The sequence below is a fragment of the Physeter macrocephalus genome, chromosome 4 (genome assembly GCF_002837175.3).
Source record: "Physeter macrocephalus isolate SW-GA chromosome 4, ASM283717v5, whole genome shotgun sequence".
NCBI classification, from domain to species: domain Eukaryota; kingdom Metazoa; phylum Chordata; class Mammalia; order Artiodactyla; family Physeteridae; genus Physeter; species Physeter macrocephalus.
In genome coordinates, this window is record NC_041217.1 from 67,686,698 (window position 1) to 67,704,365 (window position 17,668).

Here is a 17,668-nt window from a genome sequence, read left to right on the forward strand (position 1 = left end):
CAAAACAAACATACAGATGGCCAAGAGGCACATGAAAAGATGCTCAACATCATTAATTATTAGAGAAATGCAAATCAAAACAATGAGAGGCCCGGGTTTGATCCCTGGTTAGAGAACTAGATCCCACATGCCTCAACTGAAAGATCCCGCATGCCACAACTGAAGATCCCGCATGTGGCAACAAAGATCCCGCGTGCCGCATCTAAGACCTGGCACAGCCAAATAAATAAATATTAAAAAAAAAAAAACACTGATGAAGGAATTTGAAGATAATACAAAGAAGTAGAAAGATAGTCCATGTTCTTGGATTAATTTATATTGTTAAAATGGCCATACTACCCAAAGCAATCTACAGATTTAATGCAAGTCCTATCAAAATATCCAGGACATTCTTCACAGAACTAGAATAAATAATCCTAAAATTCATATGGAATCACAGAAGACCCCAAATTGCCAGAGCAATCTTGAGAAAAAAGGAACAAAGCTGGTGGTATAACCATCCCAAACTTCAGACTATATTACAAAGCTACAGTAATCAAAACAGCATGATACTGGCACAAAAACAGACTCATAGATCAATGGAACACAATAGAGAGCCCAGAAATAAACCTACACACCTATGGTCAGTGAATCTATGGCAAAGGAGGCAAGAATATACTATGGAGAAAAGAGAGTCTCTTCAACAAGTGGTGCTGGGAAAACTGGACAGCCACATGTGAAGCAATGAGATTAGGACATTGCTTCATATCATATACAAAAATAAACTCAAGATGGTTTAAAGACCTAAATGTAAGACTAGAAACCATAAAACTCCTAGAAGAAAACATAGATGAAACACTCTTTGTTATAAATCGTAGCAATATTTTCCTGGATCAGTCTCCTAAGGCAAAAGAAATGAAAGCAAAAATAAACAAATGGGACCCAATTAAGTTTAAAAGCTTTTGCACAGCCAAGGAAACCACTGACAAAATGAAAAGACAGCCTACAGAGTGGGAGAAAATACTTGCCAACAATGCGACTGACAAGGAGTTAATATCCAAAATATACACACAACTCATACAACTCAATATAAAAAAAAAAAAAACCACAAACAAAACAATCCAATCAAAAAATGGGCAGAAGACCTGAATAGACATTTTTCCAAAACAAACATACAGATGGCCAAGAGGCACATGAAAAGATGCTCAACATCATTAATTATTAGAGAAATGCAAATCAAAACAATGAGATATAACCTCACACCTGTCAGAAAGGCTATCATAAAAAATAACAAATTGCTGTAGAGGATGTGAAGACAAGGGAACCCTGTACACTGCTGAGAATGTAAAACGGTGCAGCCACTATAGAAAACAGTATGGGAGTTCCTGAAAAAACTAAAAATAGAACTACTATATGATCCAGCAATTCCACTCCTGGGTATATATCTGGAAAAAACGAAAACACTAATTCGAAAAGATATATGCACCCCCAATGTTCACAGCAGCACTATTTACAATAGCCAAGACATGGAAGCAACCCAGTGCCCATCAACAGATGACTGAATAAAGAAGATATGAGATAAATACACACACACACACACACATATATATATATATATATATATATACAAGCAGTGGAATATTACTCAGCCATAAATAATGAAATACTACCAACTGTAGCAAAGTGGATGGACTTAGAGAATATTATGCTTAGTGAAATAAGTCAGACAGAGAAAGACAAACACTGTATGATATCACAAATATGTGGAATCTAAAAAATAATACTGGTGAATGTATACACAAAACAGGAACAGATTCACAGATAAAGAAGACAAACTTGTGGTTACCAAAGGGGAAAAGGAAGGGCTTCCCTGGTGGTGCAGTGGTTGAGAATCTGCCTGCTAATGCAGGGGACACGGGTTCGAGCCCTGGTCTGGAAGGATCCCACATGCCGCGGAGCACCTAGGCCCATGAGCCACAACTACTGAGCCTGCACGTCTGGAGCCTGTGCTCCGCAATGAGAGGCCGCGATAGTGAGAGGCCCGCGCGCCGCGATGAAGAGTGGCCCCCACTTGCCACAGCTAGAGAAAGCCCTTGCACAGAAACGAAGACCCAACACAGCAAAAATAAATAAATTAATTTAAAAAACTCCTACCCCCAACATCTTCTTAAAAAAAAAAAGTCTAAAAAAAGGGGGGAAAAGGAAGAGGAGAGGGACAAATAAGGGGTATGGGATTAACATAGATAAACTACTATGTATAAAACAGATAAGCAACAAGGATATACTGTATAGCAGAGGGAATTATAGCCATTGTTTCATAATAACCTATAATGGAGTATAATCTGCAAAAATACTGAATCACTATGCTATACATCTGAAACCAACATAATATTGTAAATCAACTATACTTGAATAGAAAACCAAAAGATTTGCTTCCTTAACCCTCAGCCATACTGTCTACAACTCAGATGCTGCGAAAGATAAAACTAATGTACTAGAGAATTCTGTGACTCATGGAAAGGCAGAATCTACCAAGAAACTGGTTGAAACTGTTAATAAGAAATGACCATATGCTGAAAGCTATCTTTCTCTTACATTACAGGTGTCAGTAATCTATCTTATTGTCTCTTATGGAACAAAACATTTCAAATACTATTAGGGTGTCCGTTAAGTTCCAGTGTTATTCTGAGACCAATCATGTAGAATTTACAGACCACTGAAATATCTTACATGGTAAATGCTGAAGAAGTACATTTACCTGAGAGACTAATAAAGTCTTGGATAGTTGGCCTTGCTCAGTGCCTGCTGGATGAAAAGTCAGTAAAAGAAATCATGGCACTGCTACTTTCTAATCATATAATAACCCATCAAATTAAAGATTAGCTGCAAATATGAAGATTGAATTAATATTTCTACTACAGAATTGTGCTTTTGTTTTATAAATGAAAGAACCTACAGACTGGATGTTTTGTTTATATTCATTCAGTATGAGCACCAAGTAATCAGGAACAAAGATCTTATATGGGAATGTTTGGCAACAAACACAAGCAGTACTAGAATATTCAGTGTTGAATAATGTTTTTGAATCTCATCACTTATCCTAGAACAATTGTGTTGATATTTACACTGATGGTACAAAATCAATTCTGATACCTTAGCCTGAATCAAGACAGTAGTACCACTGTATTAGAGTTCACTGTATTATTCATCACTTCATGTTCAGATACACACACACATGCACACACACACACACACACACACACACACAAAGTCAGTTTAAGGATATAAAAATTATTAATTTTATTAAATCTTGACCCTTGAGTAGACTTCTTTTTAATATTCTGTGACAAAATAGGAAATACACTTCTGCTGCATCCCAAAGTTTTTTGTTTTGTTTTGTTTTTTGGCCATGCTGTGCAGCTTGCAGGATCTCAGTTCCCCAACCAGGGGAAGAACCTGGGCCATGGCAGTGAAAGCCTGGAATCCTAACCACTAGGCCACTAGGGAACTCCCTAGCTACTTTTTAATGTAACACCAGTTTTACTTTAAAGAATGTCAGATAGACAAATTGTAGTTATTTTGACTTGGGTATTTGATAGACAAATGAATTAAAGGAAGCTGCCACTTGAAGGAAAACAACTGACAATCTTTTCAACAGTGATAAAATTTGAGTCTTCAAACAAAAACAAGAATTCTGAAAAACCTGCATCTGCTACCATGAACTTAACAGCTTCCTAATATTAAAGACTTTGCAGATAAGACTTGTGGTGGTATTAAACAATGTGATTTTTAAAATATTGTATATAAGCCACGTCAACATTTGGAAGATCTCCATGTCTCAGTGAGCCAATTTTTTCCAACTGACCAAAGTGTGATGTTACAAAATCATGCATGGGGAAGAGATCCACTCAAAGTGCAAGATAAACCAATAGATTTTTAAAACATCTTTATTGGAGTATAATTGCTTTACTATGTGTGTTAGTTTCTGCTTTATAACCAAGTGAATCAGCTATACATATGATCAATAGATTTTAATGCATCAGAGTGCTAAAAGTTCTCAGATTTGGCTTCTACACTGCAACTACCCTTTAAGAAACTATCTCTTGTTGAATTTTGGTGTAGCATCAAAGAAGAATACCCACAATTATCTGAAAAGGCTTTAAAAATATTCCTTCCTTATCCAACTACATTATCTGTGTGAGGTCAGATTTTCTTCCTATATTTCAACTAAAAGGACATGATTAATGCAGAAGCACATATAAGAATCCAGCTGGCTTCTACTAAGCCAGATATTAAAGAGATTCATAAAAATATAAAACCATGCCACTTTTCTCACTAATATTTCTTTGAAGTGTTTTGGAAAATATAAGGAATTCTGAAACCAAAAAGTTTGAGAACCACTGATCTACATCGGTCTAAGGACCTCCACTTTCTCATTACTCAGTTGAGTCTGAAGCCTGATTTTTTAGGCAAAATAGAAGCCTGGAGATCAGAGTCAATTATATAGAAGAGGAGTGGATAAATATCTGATCAGATAAATGTCTGACTGCAAAACTCTGAGTTGGATATTTTTTCATTCCAAAGCCAAGGAAAAATTATTTTTTGATTATATATCTTTCTCTTTATAATGCTTGCACCTCCACCCGAATAGATATCTGAAAGCTACTAATTCAAAGCACATTTAAGACGAAGAAAGCAACCAGTCTCTTTAAGGAACTTCAAATTAAACATCTGACACCCCCTCCCAAGGCAGATTCATACTTAACAGAATAAAACTTACTGAATTTCTATTCAATAACAAATGGAACAAGAAGAGAAACAGCTATAAAACTTAAACTGAATAACAGAGGCCTTTTATTCTGTATGATATATTTTAGTTTTAAGATTTATTTCTAGGTGTATTATAATCAGACATAGGTGACTCTAAATTATTTGAAATATAGGTTATGGGAGATTCGTTTGACAAGCTTTTCTTAACACCTTACATATTCAAATTAAACACTGTGCAGGAGATAAAAATGCTAATATTGTCCCATCCTTCTAGGAGACCAAAGACACACATTATAGATGGGTCTCTATACATACGGAGTTTATTCAATCTGCAGCTTACTAATTCCAGTGCTTCAAATGGCACCACAGTCTGTTTAACACCCTAATTGAAAAAAATCTTCTCTATCCATGTACTACCAGGATCAGTGTTTCAACTCTGAAACACAGAGAAGATCTTACTGGGTATATAGTTCCCTCATGCAACATGGTACCTAAACTTTTAAAAATGCATTTAGGGGCTTCCCTGGTGGCGCAGTGGTTGCGCGTCCGCCTGCCGATGCAGGGGAACCGGGTTCGCGCCCCGGTCTGGGAGGATCCCACATGCTGCGGAGCGGCTGGGCCCATGAGCCATGGCCGCTGAGCCTGCGCGTCCGGAGCCTGTGCTCCGCAACGGGAGAGGCCGCAACAGAGGGAGGCCCGCATACCACAAAAAAAAAAAAAAGAAAAATGCATTTATTTACTTTTTTAATTGAAGAATAGTTGATTTACAATGTTATATTAGTTTCAAGTGTACGACACAGTGATTTAATATTTTTATAGATTATATTCCTTTTAAAGTTATTATAAAATATTGGTTATATTCCCTGTGCTGTACAAAATGCATTTAAATTTACTAATTTTCAAAGACTGATTTCTAGATTTACCATGAGACATAGATGGCCCTGATAAAAGTAGTTAAGAAGCTGGTCTGTCACAAATTGTCTATCATATCATGGTGATGGTATAAACTAATTTAGAATATGGCATGTCAAACTGATGGTTTGGTATCCAGTTTATTCATCCATTCATTCAATATTTACTGAATACCTGCTATATGCCTGGTACTATGCTGGATACTAGGGATAGCATGATGACTAAGATAGAGATGGTTCTTGCCCTCAGGGTGCTTAAGGCCTGGCAAGGGAAACAGACATTAAGAAAACAGTTGCATAATTATTTAGTTAGACATATACCACACTCCTGGTCTCAGCTAATCATCCATCCTGCTGGCTTCCAGTGTGATTCCTATACTAGGAATCGGAAAATTCCTCAAAGCCCATCCATAACAGACTCTTTCTAGATTAGCATCAATGCCTTGAAATAAATACCACACACCTATTAGAGCCTTAGGACCTTTCAAGAAAAACCAACTAAGTGTCAGTGTTCAGATTTGCTGATGGGGTCAAAGTTAAACAAATCAGAGTCCAGAATAAGAAATCACTACATATGGGGGAGGAGAGGACACAAGCATTTCAGATCTTACTCCTGAGTCAGATGATAAATCATCAACTTTTCCTAACTATAGTAATTGCTTCCTCCATATTTAAGTTTTGTGACATTATCAAAAAGCTTGCATCAAATTTTGTTTAAACATAAAATGATTTAACAGTCTATTTTGCTAGTTTTCTGACTTTATATGAGGAAAAACTCCAAGACCATCTATGTATTAATTAAATTAGAAATAGTTCTATCAACTTTTATATTTTAAAAACATTTTACCATTATTAAAAGCCAGTTCCTTATTTAAGATTTAGAAGACTTTTGATGTCTCAAGGAATACTTTAAATATGATTTTATTTTTTAGAAATCTGGTTTTAATTCCACATTCTCTTTTATTTTTTATAGTCCTACTGCAAATAAACAAAAATTTTTCTTCAACTTTCTCCATGTTCTGATTTAAATAGAAAAACATTAATACAGATGAGGAACAAACATTAACATGTTTATTTTCCTTTAAAACATCTGTCAAAAATAAAATATGCACTCCATTCTTACATTTATATGTATATAAATTAACCACAATAGTCTCTCTTTACTTTATACTTTACCTTTATAGCCCTCCTATCCTTAAACACACGCACACACGCATACATGCACAAACACAAACCCCTTAGTTCTCTTCCCTTTACCTGTCTCCAGGCTATTTCCCCTTCCCTTCAATGCCAAATTTACCAAGCCCACCACTTTATTTCCTTCACAATCTCTCTTAGCCTCTAATCTGGATTCTGTTCTGATTACTCTACCATAACTGTAATCTCAAGTCGCCAACGATTTCCATGTTTATATAGGCCAAATGGGCTTTTCTCATTTCTCATTCTCAGTGAGCTCTGTGACACCCAATACTGCTGACCACACCTCCTTTTTGAACTCTTCTTCCTTGACCTCCATGTTTTAAAATAAAATAAAGTTGATTTTTTTCCACTTTCATCTGTAGTACTATTCCAATTCTCCTTCTATATCTCTAATCATTTCCTCTGTGTTTCCCTGGTAGCTCTTATTCCTCCTACACTATTACTCTACGTAGCATGCATGGTTCTTGGGTTTTTTCCCACAGGGCTTTATCTTTGGTCTTGCTCTCTTTGGAAAATGAACCTAAAGCAACTCAAACGATGTTTTTTGTTTTTTGGGGTTTTTTTGCGGTACGCAGGCCTCTCACTGCTGTGGCCTCTCCCGTTGCGGAGCACAGCCTCCAGACGCACAGGCTCAGCGGCCATGGCTCAAGGGCCTAGCCGCTCCGCGGCATGTGGGATCTTCCCAGACGGGGGCACAAACCCGTGTCCCCTGCATCGGCAGGCGGACTCTCAACCACTGCGCCACCAGGGAAGCCCTCAAACGATGTTTTGAACAGACAGATCAGTGGAATTAAATTCTAAGTTGAATATTCTGAAGGATAAGGCAGCATTTGTACATAAAAGTGCTAGAAAGGCAATATAGGGAAGTGGCCAGAAACACAGACTCTGGAGCCAGACTCTCAGTTAAATTCTGGCTTGGTCACTTCCAAACTATGTCACATTGGACAAATTAATTAACCTCTCTGTGCCTTAGGCTCCTCATCTGTAAAATGAGGACAATAATCGTACCTACCTCAGGATTAAAGACTGGCATATTATAAGCACTATAAAGATCATTATTAAATAAATTACAGGACCACCATCTATTAAAAAATCAAACTCATTAATTTATAGGTCTACCTTGTAACTCGACATTTTGTTTTTGTTATGGTTGTTTTTCAAAACCCTTAAAATGTTCTAACTCCAACTGACTGAGAGTCACTCTAGTAACTTTAAAGAGTTTTAACACAATACTATAGATTTCTAAGAGGACAGTGTTCACACACAGAAACACATATACACACATATACCTACCTACACACACACACACACACACACACACACACACACACACACACACACACTCACAAAGAGTTAGAAGAATACTATAAATTTCTAGAGCTAAAAGGAAAATGCATATCTGCTCTAACTTTATCATTTTACAGATCAGGAAACTGAAGATAGGAGAGAAAAGTGATTTGTCCAAAGTCAAATAGTTAGTGACAGAAATGGGGCTAGAAATGCAAGTCACTAAGGCCTGTATCTATCAATTCTTTAAAAAACATTTTTCCTCACATGTTCATAATGTGAAGAAATATCCTTTCTTAGAATGCAGTTTTGCTTTCAGGAAATGTTTTCTTCCCTCATTATGAAAAATCTGAAATTTTATGAGAAGGAAACTATCAAAACTTTAAACTATCAATTATTAAATCCTAGCTGAAGAATCAGGGTAACTTTAGATGTCTTTCTTTAGAAGTCATTCTATTGTATAGCTAAAAGTTTGTCCACATCAAAGTAGACTATATATTTTAAATTTTTTCATGGTTATTCAATATACAAAAGTAATTTTAAACATTCATTGAGAAAAACTGCCTTCTTTGTCTCTGCAAACCCCATCTCTACTAATCTTTTGAACAGTAGGACATAAAAAATAAGGTTAAAAGGGGCAAATAAACAGCAGTTTGAGCCCTAACATTTATTTAGGACTTGCTCTGCAGTCTGCAGTACATTGCAACAGACCTTGTAGAAAGACAAAACAGAAGGAATAGACTTTATCCCTTCCCAGAGAAAGCACGCAACCTAAAAAAGGAGCTTAAACAAATGCATATGAAAAACACATTATAAAATGAAGACTACTAAATAGAGCACAAGAATAACGAACAGTTGGAAAATTATCCTGACTCAGATGGACTTGCCCACTATCCTGAGAATTTTGAAGACTTCAAATTATTCATGAGTTATAAGTTCTTTGTGCCCATGGCTATTCTACTTACAAGTCTAGTTACAGAGACTGTTGAACAATCATTTTTCAAACATAAAACAAGTTACATTACAGTATGCAATTGAAAAATCCAAATAACAGGTTGTTGGGTTTTTTTTTTAATGTTAGCTAGGAATCTGTTACAGAGCCAAGGAACAAATGACTAAATCCCCTAAAACCACACAACAGTAACTCATATTTAACAAGGAGCTTGAGATCAAAAGTTTCTGATCTCAAGAATCCGGCATGCCATATACAGAATGCATAATAAAATGCATTTACACACGCACAAAAACCACTCTTCTCTATGAGAAGTTCTAGAGTACCAATCATTAAAATACTGTCTATTTTGGCTAAAGTACTTCCTTTCTAAGACACAGCAAAGATTTTTTTTCCTCAAATGTTTTAAAAAGAAACCAGAAACTCTCAAAGCCTATTTATTCTATTCTCTTGGTTTGAAATCTGAAGCTGTACTATAACCTTTCAGACCATTAAGTTATTCTTTACTATTATCAAAGTGTAACCTAATAAAGCACTTAATCTACAATCAGGTAATTAACAAACAAAAAATTTTAATTGTCATGCAATAACTCCAGAAAAACTGTCCAGCAGATTTGGCAACAAAACATGGTTGCCTTTGGAGGAATAGAGTAATTTTGCTATTTAAATATTCTGCAATCTAAAATGCAGCACCAGAATATAAAGGGAAAAAAATCATTGTATTAAATTAGAACACTTCAATTATTGCCCTAGTTCTACTGCTTACCATTTTTTTTGTGTCCTTAGAGAAGCTACTTAACCTCTCTGTGCCTCAATTTTTCCATCTGTAAAACAGGACTAAGAATACTTACTTTATTATATGTAAGGAACTAACAAGATGATATATGTGAAAGGGGTTTGTAAACTATAATGGCCATATACATTAAAGGTGTCCGTATTTGTATATAAATGAAAGAAAAATGGATATATAATGTTACTGATGTAATCATTAAGTAAACTCAGGTTAAGTGGATCCTCAGACAACTCTGTTCTATTTTTTACAATATGCTTAAGACCTGGATAAGAGTAAATCTCATAGTAAGCTAACAATTATTTAGAAAAAGCCCTCTAAAAGAAGTTTTTAAAAAAGTCTCTTCTAAGATAAGACTTCTTTTTAATGCAAGTAGCTTTCCAAACTCATTTAGTCACATTTTTTTTTCCAGCCAGAGAAAGAATCTGGCTAAAAGGCCATGAAAGCAGAGATAAGAAAATGGCCAAACTCCAAGATCCATGTGCACACTCAAGTTGTGAAGTTCCAAAACAACAGGAGCTGTATCCTTTTGAAGTAGACTTTATAAACTAATTTCCTTTGATTTCTAAGGAAATTCCTCTTGCCTCTGAAGATTTTATAGAAAGTTATATATACTAAACAAAAATTTCCAAGAAATAAATAATATACATTAAGAAAACATGCCATTCTTCCAAGCATGTATTAGGTATTAATCTAGGCATTAATTTAGAAAATATCATTGCCATTCTGTGAAACTCTCTTTTATGGCCTTCCATGGGAATAAACCTTTGGCAAACCTTTTGAACCAATAACATCACCAGTCAACCTTTCTGCATTAATTAGCATCTTTCCTATTCTTTGTCCAAAGTTTCAAGTTTCTGGCTCATGCTGCTAGAATCTGTAGAGATACTAGACACCAGCCCTTCTCCACAAAAGAAAGCAGTGAGGTCTAACAACAATCCACTCCAAAATGACTGCCAAATATTAAAAAATGAGGATGCAAGTACCTCAAAGTTCTCCCTATTGACTAATATTAAACACTTCACAGTCAAACATTTCACCAAGGTGATTTTTTTTAGCTCTAAAGCTTAGATTCCGAAACAAGCACAAAGCTGATGCATCTCTGGCTAGTACAACCATAAATAAAGAAAAGACAGGTCATCTCTAACTGAACTTTCTGCTGGACTTCAGCACTGTTTATGTTACTTCTTAGATCAGTAAATAGATTTAAATTTCTCCAAGCAAAACATGTAAATATACCCTTTAAATGATTATGGAAAACAACGAACTTCCATCACTGTGACTTCTCTTAGTGAACCATACCTAAAATTGTTCTGTTTAATAAGCACTGAGTGGCTAGCATTGTGCTGAGTGTCAGGAGTGGTAATAAAAAAGCACGTGACACTTCCTGCCTTTCAGAGGCTTATGATACAGATGAGAAGACAAGCCTTTTAGATCAAACAACTAGGGACCAATACAAGAAAGAACTTTTTTTTTTAAGCAGGTGTTGTGTAGAATAAACAGTTTATGAAGCTCTAAGGGCCCACCACAATCATTTTCTCAGAAGAGTGGCCCAGGCTTTTCCTTCTGCATAGTTGCTGGCTTACAAAGCAAAAGAATACATTTAATGAAATCAACCCTATTTCCCTGGTCACAAAAGAATGGACCACGGATCATGAGCCAAGGTTATCACAGCAATTCTACCCAACTATATATATAATCAGATCCTCTTTCTGCTTAGGGAGTCTGAATGAGCAATGTGTGAAAAAGACTAAAATGGAATTACTGGAGCTGCTGTTGAATCAGGAATGACAACAAGCCACTATTCCAATTTTCCATGAGGACAAGTGTACGTTCCAAGCTATGAAGCATAAGAGTTGGTTTATTAAATAATGGTATAGGGGCTTCCCTGGTGGCGCAGTGGTTGCGGGTCCGCCTGCCGATGCAGGGGACACAGGTTCGTGCCCCAGTCCGGTAAGATCCCACATGCCGTGGAGCGGCTGGGCCCGTGAGCCATGGCTGCTGAGCCTGCGCGTCCAGAGCGTGTGCTCCGCAACGGGAGAGGCCACAACAGTGAGAGGCCCGCGTACCGCAAAAATAATAATAATAATAATAATGGTATACTAAACAGTCAATAGCTACATCTACTCTTTTAGATATTAAAATATTTTGTTAAACACATGTCCAATTATACAATAAAACCACATGGTTTGCTTATTGGCTCTGTTAAGTCTGGTTTATACTAAGCCAAACCTTGAGGCATGAGAATCCCTATATTTCTTAATTTCTAATGTAATCGTATAGTATCAATTACAATAATTTCTGTCAATGAAATTAATAGCCTAAATGAAAGAAAAAGTCTACATCTTTCTACACAAGAAACGATGCCACTTGCCTTTTTGATGAAACTGTTAGAATATTTTATATGGAAAAATGAAAAAAAAAACTAAGCATGAGATCATCATGTCTTTCATTTTCATTTTAGCAAGAACAAAAAGAACAATCCAGGCTTTAAGAATCAAATTCCTGTCCAGTGACACTATTTATAGTCATGATGATAAAATTAACTTCCTTATCCCAACTGTTAAAACAAAATAAAGCAAGAAAGAAAAAGTGAAAAAAGATGCTGTCTCTCTCTAACTACTGTTATCTAGTTAAGTTCATGCTTATCCTCACTTTACCTTGATATAAAACACTAAGATATGATAAATCAGTAATTAGGAAATGAAAAACTCAAACAGAATGTGAAAGAGAGTCCTAACAGTTTTCTTAAACATGAGACTGTTTCTTCTGCAACATCAAAGGATTGGAGGGAGGGTGATAAATAATTTTCTAGTAGCACTTTTCACAGCAAACTAATGAGAAGTAGCTTTTACAAATGCAAATAATGCGATGCATTTATTTAAAAAAAGAACCCCATTCATCTTCCTTTGTAAAAATACAGTCCCTTTAAGGCTAGGATAATTTTCTTCATAACAAATACTTGTTCTCTTCCCTAGAAAAATGTTACTAGTCATGAGGTCAATCTGTGGCTTGACAATTGCTACTTTTAATATATACTGTACTGTTTTCATCAAATAATAGAGAAATTATCCCAAACCTAAGAAAATGTATTCAGCTATTTCAGTGTTAAAAATATTCTTTTGTGGTAACTTCCATAACATATACTTCAAAACATTCTATTTTGTTATTGTTGTAGTGCGCGGGCCTCTCACTGCTGTGGCCTCTCCCGTTGCAGAGCACAGGCTCAGCGGTCATGGCTCACAGGCCCAGCCGCTCCGCGGCATGTGGGATCTTCCCAGACCGGGGCACGAACCCACGTCCCCTGCATCGGCAGGTGGACTCAACCACTGCGCCACCAGGGAAGCCCAACACATTCATTTTAAAATCTATCAAGTCTCTTCTTCGTAGTGCTGGATCCCATCTTAAAAAGTTTTCTCCCACCCCCCAACCACTGCCAACTTTAAACATGACTGTGTCAACCCAAAGCTAATACTAAGCTCTGGTCTGAAACCCTGTTCTCAGCTGCCCCCTTGCTGCTGAAAATGAACTTGGAGGCTGGCACAATACAGAAATATACCAGCTATGTCTGAGAGAATAGGCTGAACACAGGAAATTTTTGAGAAAAGGTAGAAATCATGAGATATCATCACTATAGTACTCCAAATCTCCTAACATATTTGATTAATAACTAAAAACACATGAAATGTTTGGTTTCCCTAATCTTCAAGTGTCAAAGTTCTCTGGTCCAAAATTCTGAGCTGCTAGATATTTATACCTTAGGAAAAGCATTGAGTTAACTGAGAATTTCAGTGACAGTGAGTGGTGACAATAATCAGAGAATGAATCGTTTATTGTTAGCATATGCTTATTTCTATCATACAATCTCTACATTCTTTAAAAAAAAAAAAGACAAAGAAAAAGAAAAACCTAGGATACAAACTACCGAGGAATTCTAATTCATTCATGTGTTACTGGTTTAACATACAGCACTGTAACCGAGATATTCATATGGCAACTCTATGCAGAATGTATTTTCATTTTAGAGGAAAAGCAGATGGAATGAAAGTAAGCTATGCATTTTTTCCCCATTTAGTCTCACATTTGTAACATTCAAAAGTGCACGTATAAACATTTACTTTTGTATAAGCTAAATGATTATCCTACACATTCTTCACTAACAATAGTAAATGCTTGATGAAGGACAGAGAAAAGAGGGATAGAAAGTCTCAGGAACATAGCCTAAAAAGACATTTTTATGTTTATACTTCTCAGTTGGTTATAAACAAACAATATGGCTATAAGGATAACAAAGAATAAAAATCAATAAGCAGCTTATATTTTCTAAATATTGCCTGGCATCAACTCCATGTTTCCTCTTCATAACGCTGAACAGCTCAAAATCAAGCTTGTATTATAGCACTTAGACTCTTCCACTCATACAATTTATTTTATATTGCTTCCTATCTCTCATACCTTTCTATCTTCCACAGCATTCAGCTCAGTGCCTCGTATATAGCAGGTATTCAAAACTATTTCTTTTATTCTTTCAAAGTGAACTTACCCTTCGAAACGACACAACATAAAACGTGTCTCCCCTTCTGCGGATGGCTTCAAAAAAGTCTTGATAACTTCTGGGTGAAGCATAATACACCTGTAGCTCACTCCCTGAGTTCCTGCTGAAGTAAGAAAATGGCAAAGTGTTCTTTAACTAACAAATTTCTATCCTCTCAAAAATGCTTCCCATTCTAAGGTAACATCTGAATTATAAGAATCTCTCTCAACCAAAATATTAGTAGTATTTTGGCAGCAATGTTTATAACATTTTGAAAAGCTCAAGGTCAGGATATCTGTAAGATCCAATTCACTAAAGCCAAAACTCTCATTTCTGTATCAAGCCTCTAAAATGTACCAGTCAAGTGCATCGCAAAGCATGTAAAAAAAATAGAAGTACCAGAAAATAGATTTCTGCATTGGTTTGCATGATTTTAAAATTTTGGTAACATAAATTAAGTCTGAGGAAAAGTTATTTTTCACCATTCTGTCAAATCTGTGAAGGCGCACTTGTCTATGAGGCTGTGTGAAAGGTGAAAAGCACTTAGGATTTGGAAGCAAATACACCTGGCTCTGAATTCCTGCTCCACCTCTCAACTGGGTATTCTTGGGGAAATCAATCTCTGAGGAATCTCAGTTTCCTCATCAATAACATGAGGGTAACCACATAAACCTTTCAGGACTGTTACTGGGGTCAGAGATGTTAGTACCAAGCATGGGTCCTCTTCCATGGGAGTCACTCAACAACTGCTAGCCATAGATATTAAAAGTACCATGTCAGTGCCTTGGTAAAATTATAACTAAAACTATAATACCTCAAAGCACATCTTATCCCAAAAGATATACTCAAATGATATTAATATAGTTCTTAATAATATTTTCAGGGTCTTTTATTGTTTAGCACAATAAGCTAACACCCAAAAGTTAGAGTTAAAAAAAAAATACTTCATTTTTCTTCAAAAAGAAAAATCATATATATTTCTTTCTTATATGTTCTTTTATGTCTTCAATCAAACTTTTATTAACTTAAGAGGAGGGCAAGATTGACCTAAAAGGAAATTATAACTGAGTCATAAGAACTTCCTTTGAAATAATTTCGCATGCTCAAGAGGCCATCTCTGACTGTAATATTTTGAATATACACTCAATTCTTATTATTTATAGTAGTTATCGTCCTATAAAGTCAGTGCAAACACTGAATTAGCAAACACTGAACCGTTCTCCTAAGGGAAATAAAGGTTACGTTCCTGTGAACGCTTAGTTACAGCATTTTTATTCCCCTGAATTTTATTTATTTATTTTTTTATACAACAGGTTCTTATTAGTCATCAATTTTATACACATCAGTGTATACATGTCAATCCCAATTGCCCAACTCATCCCACCACCACCACCGCCCTGCCGCTTTCCCCCTTTGGTGTCCATAGGTTTGTTCTCTACATCTGTGTCTCAATTCCTGCCCTGCAAACTGGTTCATCTGTACCATTTTTCTGGCTCCACATATATGCGTTAATATACGATATTTGTTTTTCTCTTTCTGACTTACTTCACTCTGTATGACAGTCTCTAGAACCATCCATGTCTCAACAAATGACCCAATTTCGTTCTCTTTTATGGCTGAGTAATATTCCATTGTATATATGTACCACATCTTCTTTATCCATTTGTCTGTCGATGGGCATTTAGGTTGCTTCCATGACCTGGCTATTGTAAATAGTGCTGCAATGAACATTGGGGTGCATGTGTCTTTCTGCATTATGGTTTCCTCTGGGTATATGCCCAGTACTGGGATCACTGGGTCATATGGTAATTCCATTTTTAGTTTCTTAAGGAACCTCCATACTGTTCTCCCTAGTGGCTGTATCAATTTACATTCCCACCAACAGTGGAAGAGGGCTCCCTTTTCTCCACACCCTCTCCAGCATTTGTTGTTTATAGATTTTCTGACGATGCTCATTCTAACAGGTATGAGGTGATACCTCATTGTAGTTCTGATTTGCATTTCTCTAATAATTAGTGATGTTGAGCAGCTTTTCATGTGTTTCTTGGCAATCTGTATGTCTTCTTTGGAGAAATGTCTATTTAGGTCTTCTGCCCATTTTTGCATTCAGTTGTTTGTTTTTTTAATATTGAGCTGCATGAGCTGTTTATATATTTGGGAGATTAATCCTGGGTCCGTTGATTCGTTTCAAAATATTTTCTCCCATTCTGAGGGTTGTCTTTTCATCTTGTTTGTAGTTTTCTTTGCTATCCAAAAGCTTTCAAGTTTCATTAGGTCCCATTTATTTTTGTTTTTATTTCCATTACTCTAGGAGGTGGATCAAAAAAGATCTTGCTGTGATTTCTGTCAAAGAGGGTTCTTCCTATGTTTTCCTCTAAGAGTTTTATAGTATCCGGTCTTACATTTAGGTCTCTAATCCATTTTGAGTTTATTTTTGTGTTATGGTGTTAGGGAGTGTTCTACTTTCATTATTTTACATGTAGCTGTCCAGTTTTCCCAGCACCACTTATTGAAGAGACTCTCTTTTCTACATTGTATATCCTTGCCTCCTTTGTCATAGATTAGTTGACCGTAGGTGCGTGGGTTTATCTCTAGGCTTTCTATCCTGTTCCATTGATCTATGTTTCTGTTTTTGTCCCAGTACCACATTGTGTTGATTACTGTAGCTTTGTAGTATAGTCGGAAGTCAGGGAGTCTGATTCCTCCAGCTCCGTTTTTTTCCCTCAAGACTGCTTTGGCTCTTTGGGGTCTTTCATGTCTCCATACAAATTTTAAGATTTTTTGTTCTAGTTCTGTAAAAAATGCCATTGGTAATTTGATAGGGATTGCATTGAATCTGTAGCTTGCTTTGGGTAGTATAGTCATTTTCACAATGTTGATACTTTCAATCCAAGAACATGGTATATCTCTCCATCTGTTTGTATCATCTTTAATTACTTTTATCAGTGTCTTATAGTTTTCTGCATACAGGTCTTCTGTCTCCCTAGGTAGGTTTATTCCTAGGTATTTTATTCTTTTTGCAGCAATGGTAAATGGGAGTGTTTCCTTAATTTCTCTTTCAGATTTTTCACCATTAGTGTATAGGAATGCAAGAGATTTCTGTGCATTAATTTTATATCCTGCAACTTTACCAAATTCATTGATTACCTCTAGTAGTTTTCTGGGGGCATCTTTAGGATTCTCTATGTATAGTATCATGTCATCTGCAAACAGTAACAGTTTTACTTCTTCTTTTCCAATTTTAA

The 17,668-nt window shown here is 36.0% G+C and overlaps 1 protein-coding gene across 3 annotated transcripts in view; it reads right to left on the reverse strand.

Moving 5' to 3' along the window:
* ATF6 (activating transcription factor 6) overlaps positions 1–17,668 on the reverse strand; it is a 226,606-nt gene that overhangs the window by 113,043 nt on the left and 95,895 nt on the right. For 2 of the 3 annotated variants that reach the window (XM_024116831.3, XM_028488717.2), the window contains exon 14: positions 14,433–14,547. In XM_024116831.3, the coding sequence (XP_023972599.1) occupies positions 14,433–14,547 (115 nt within the window). The remainder of the gene's footprint in view (positions 1–14,432; positions 14,548–17,668) is intronic. The other variant, XM_028488716.2, reaches the window with a different exon arrangement.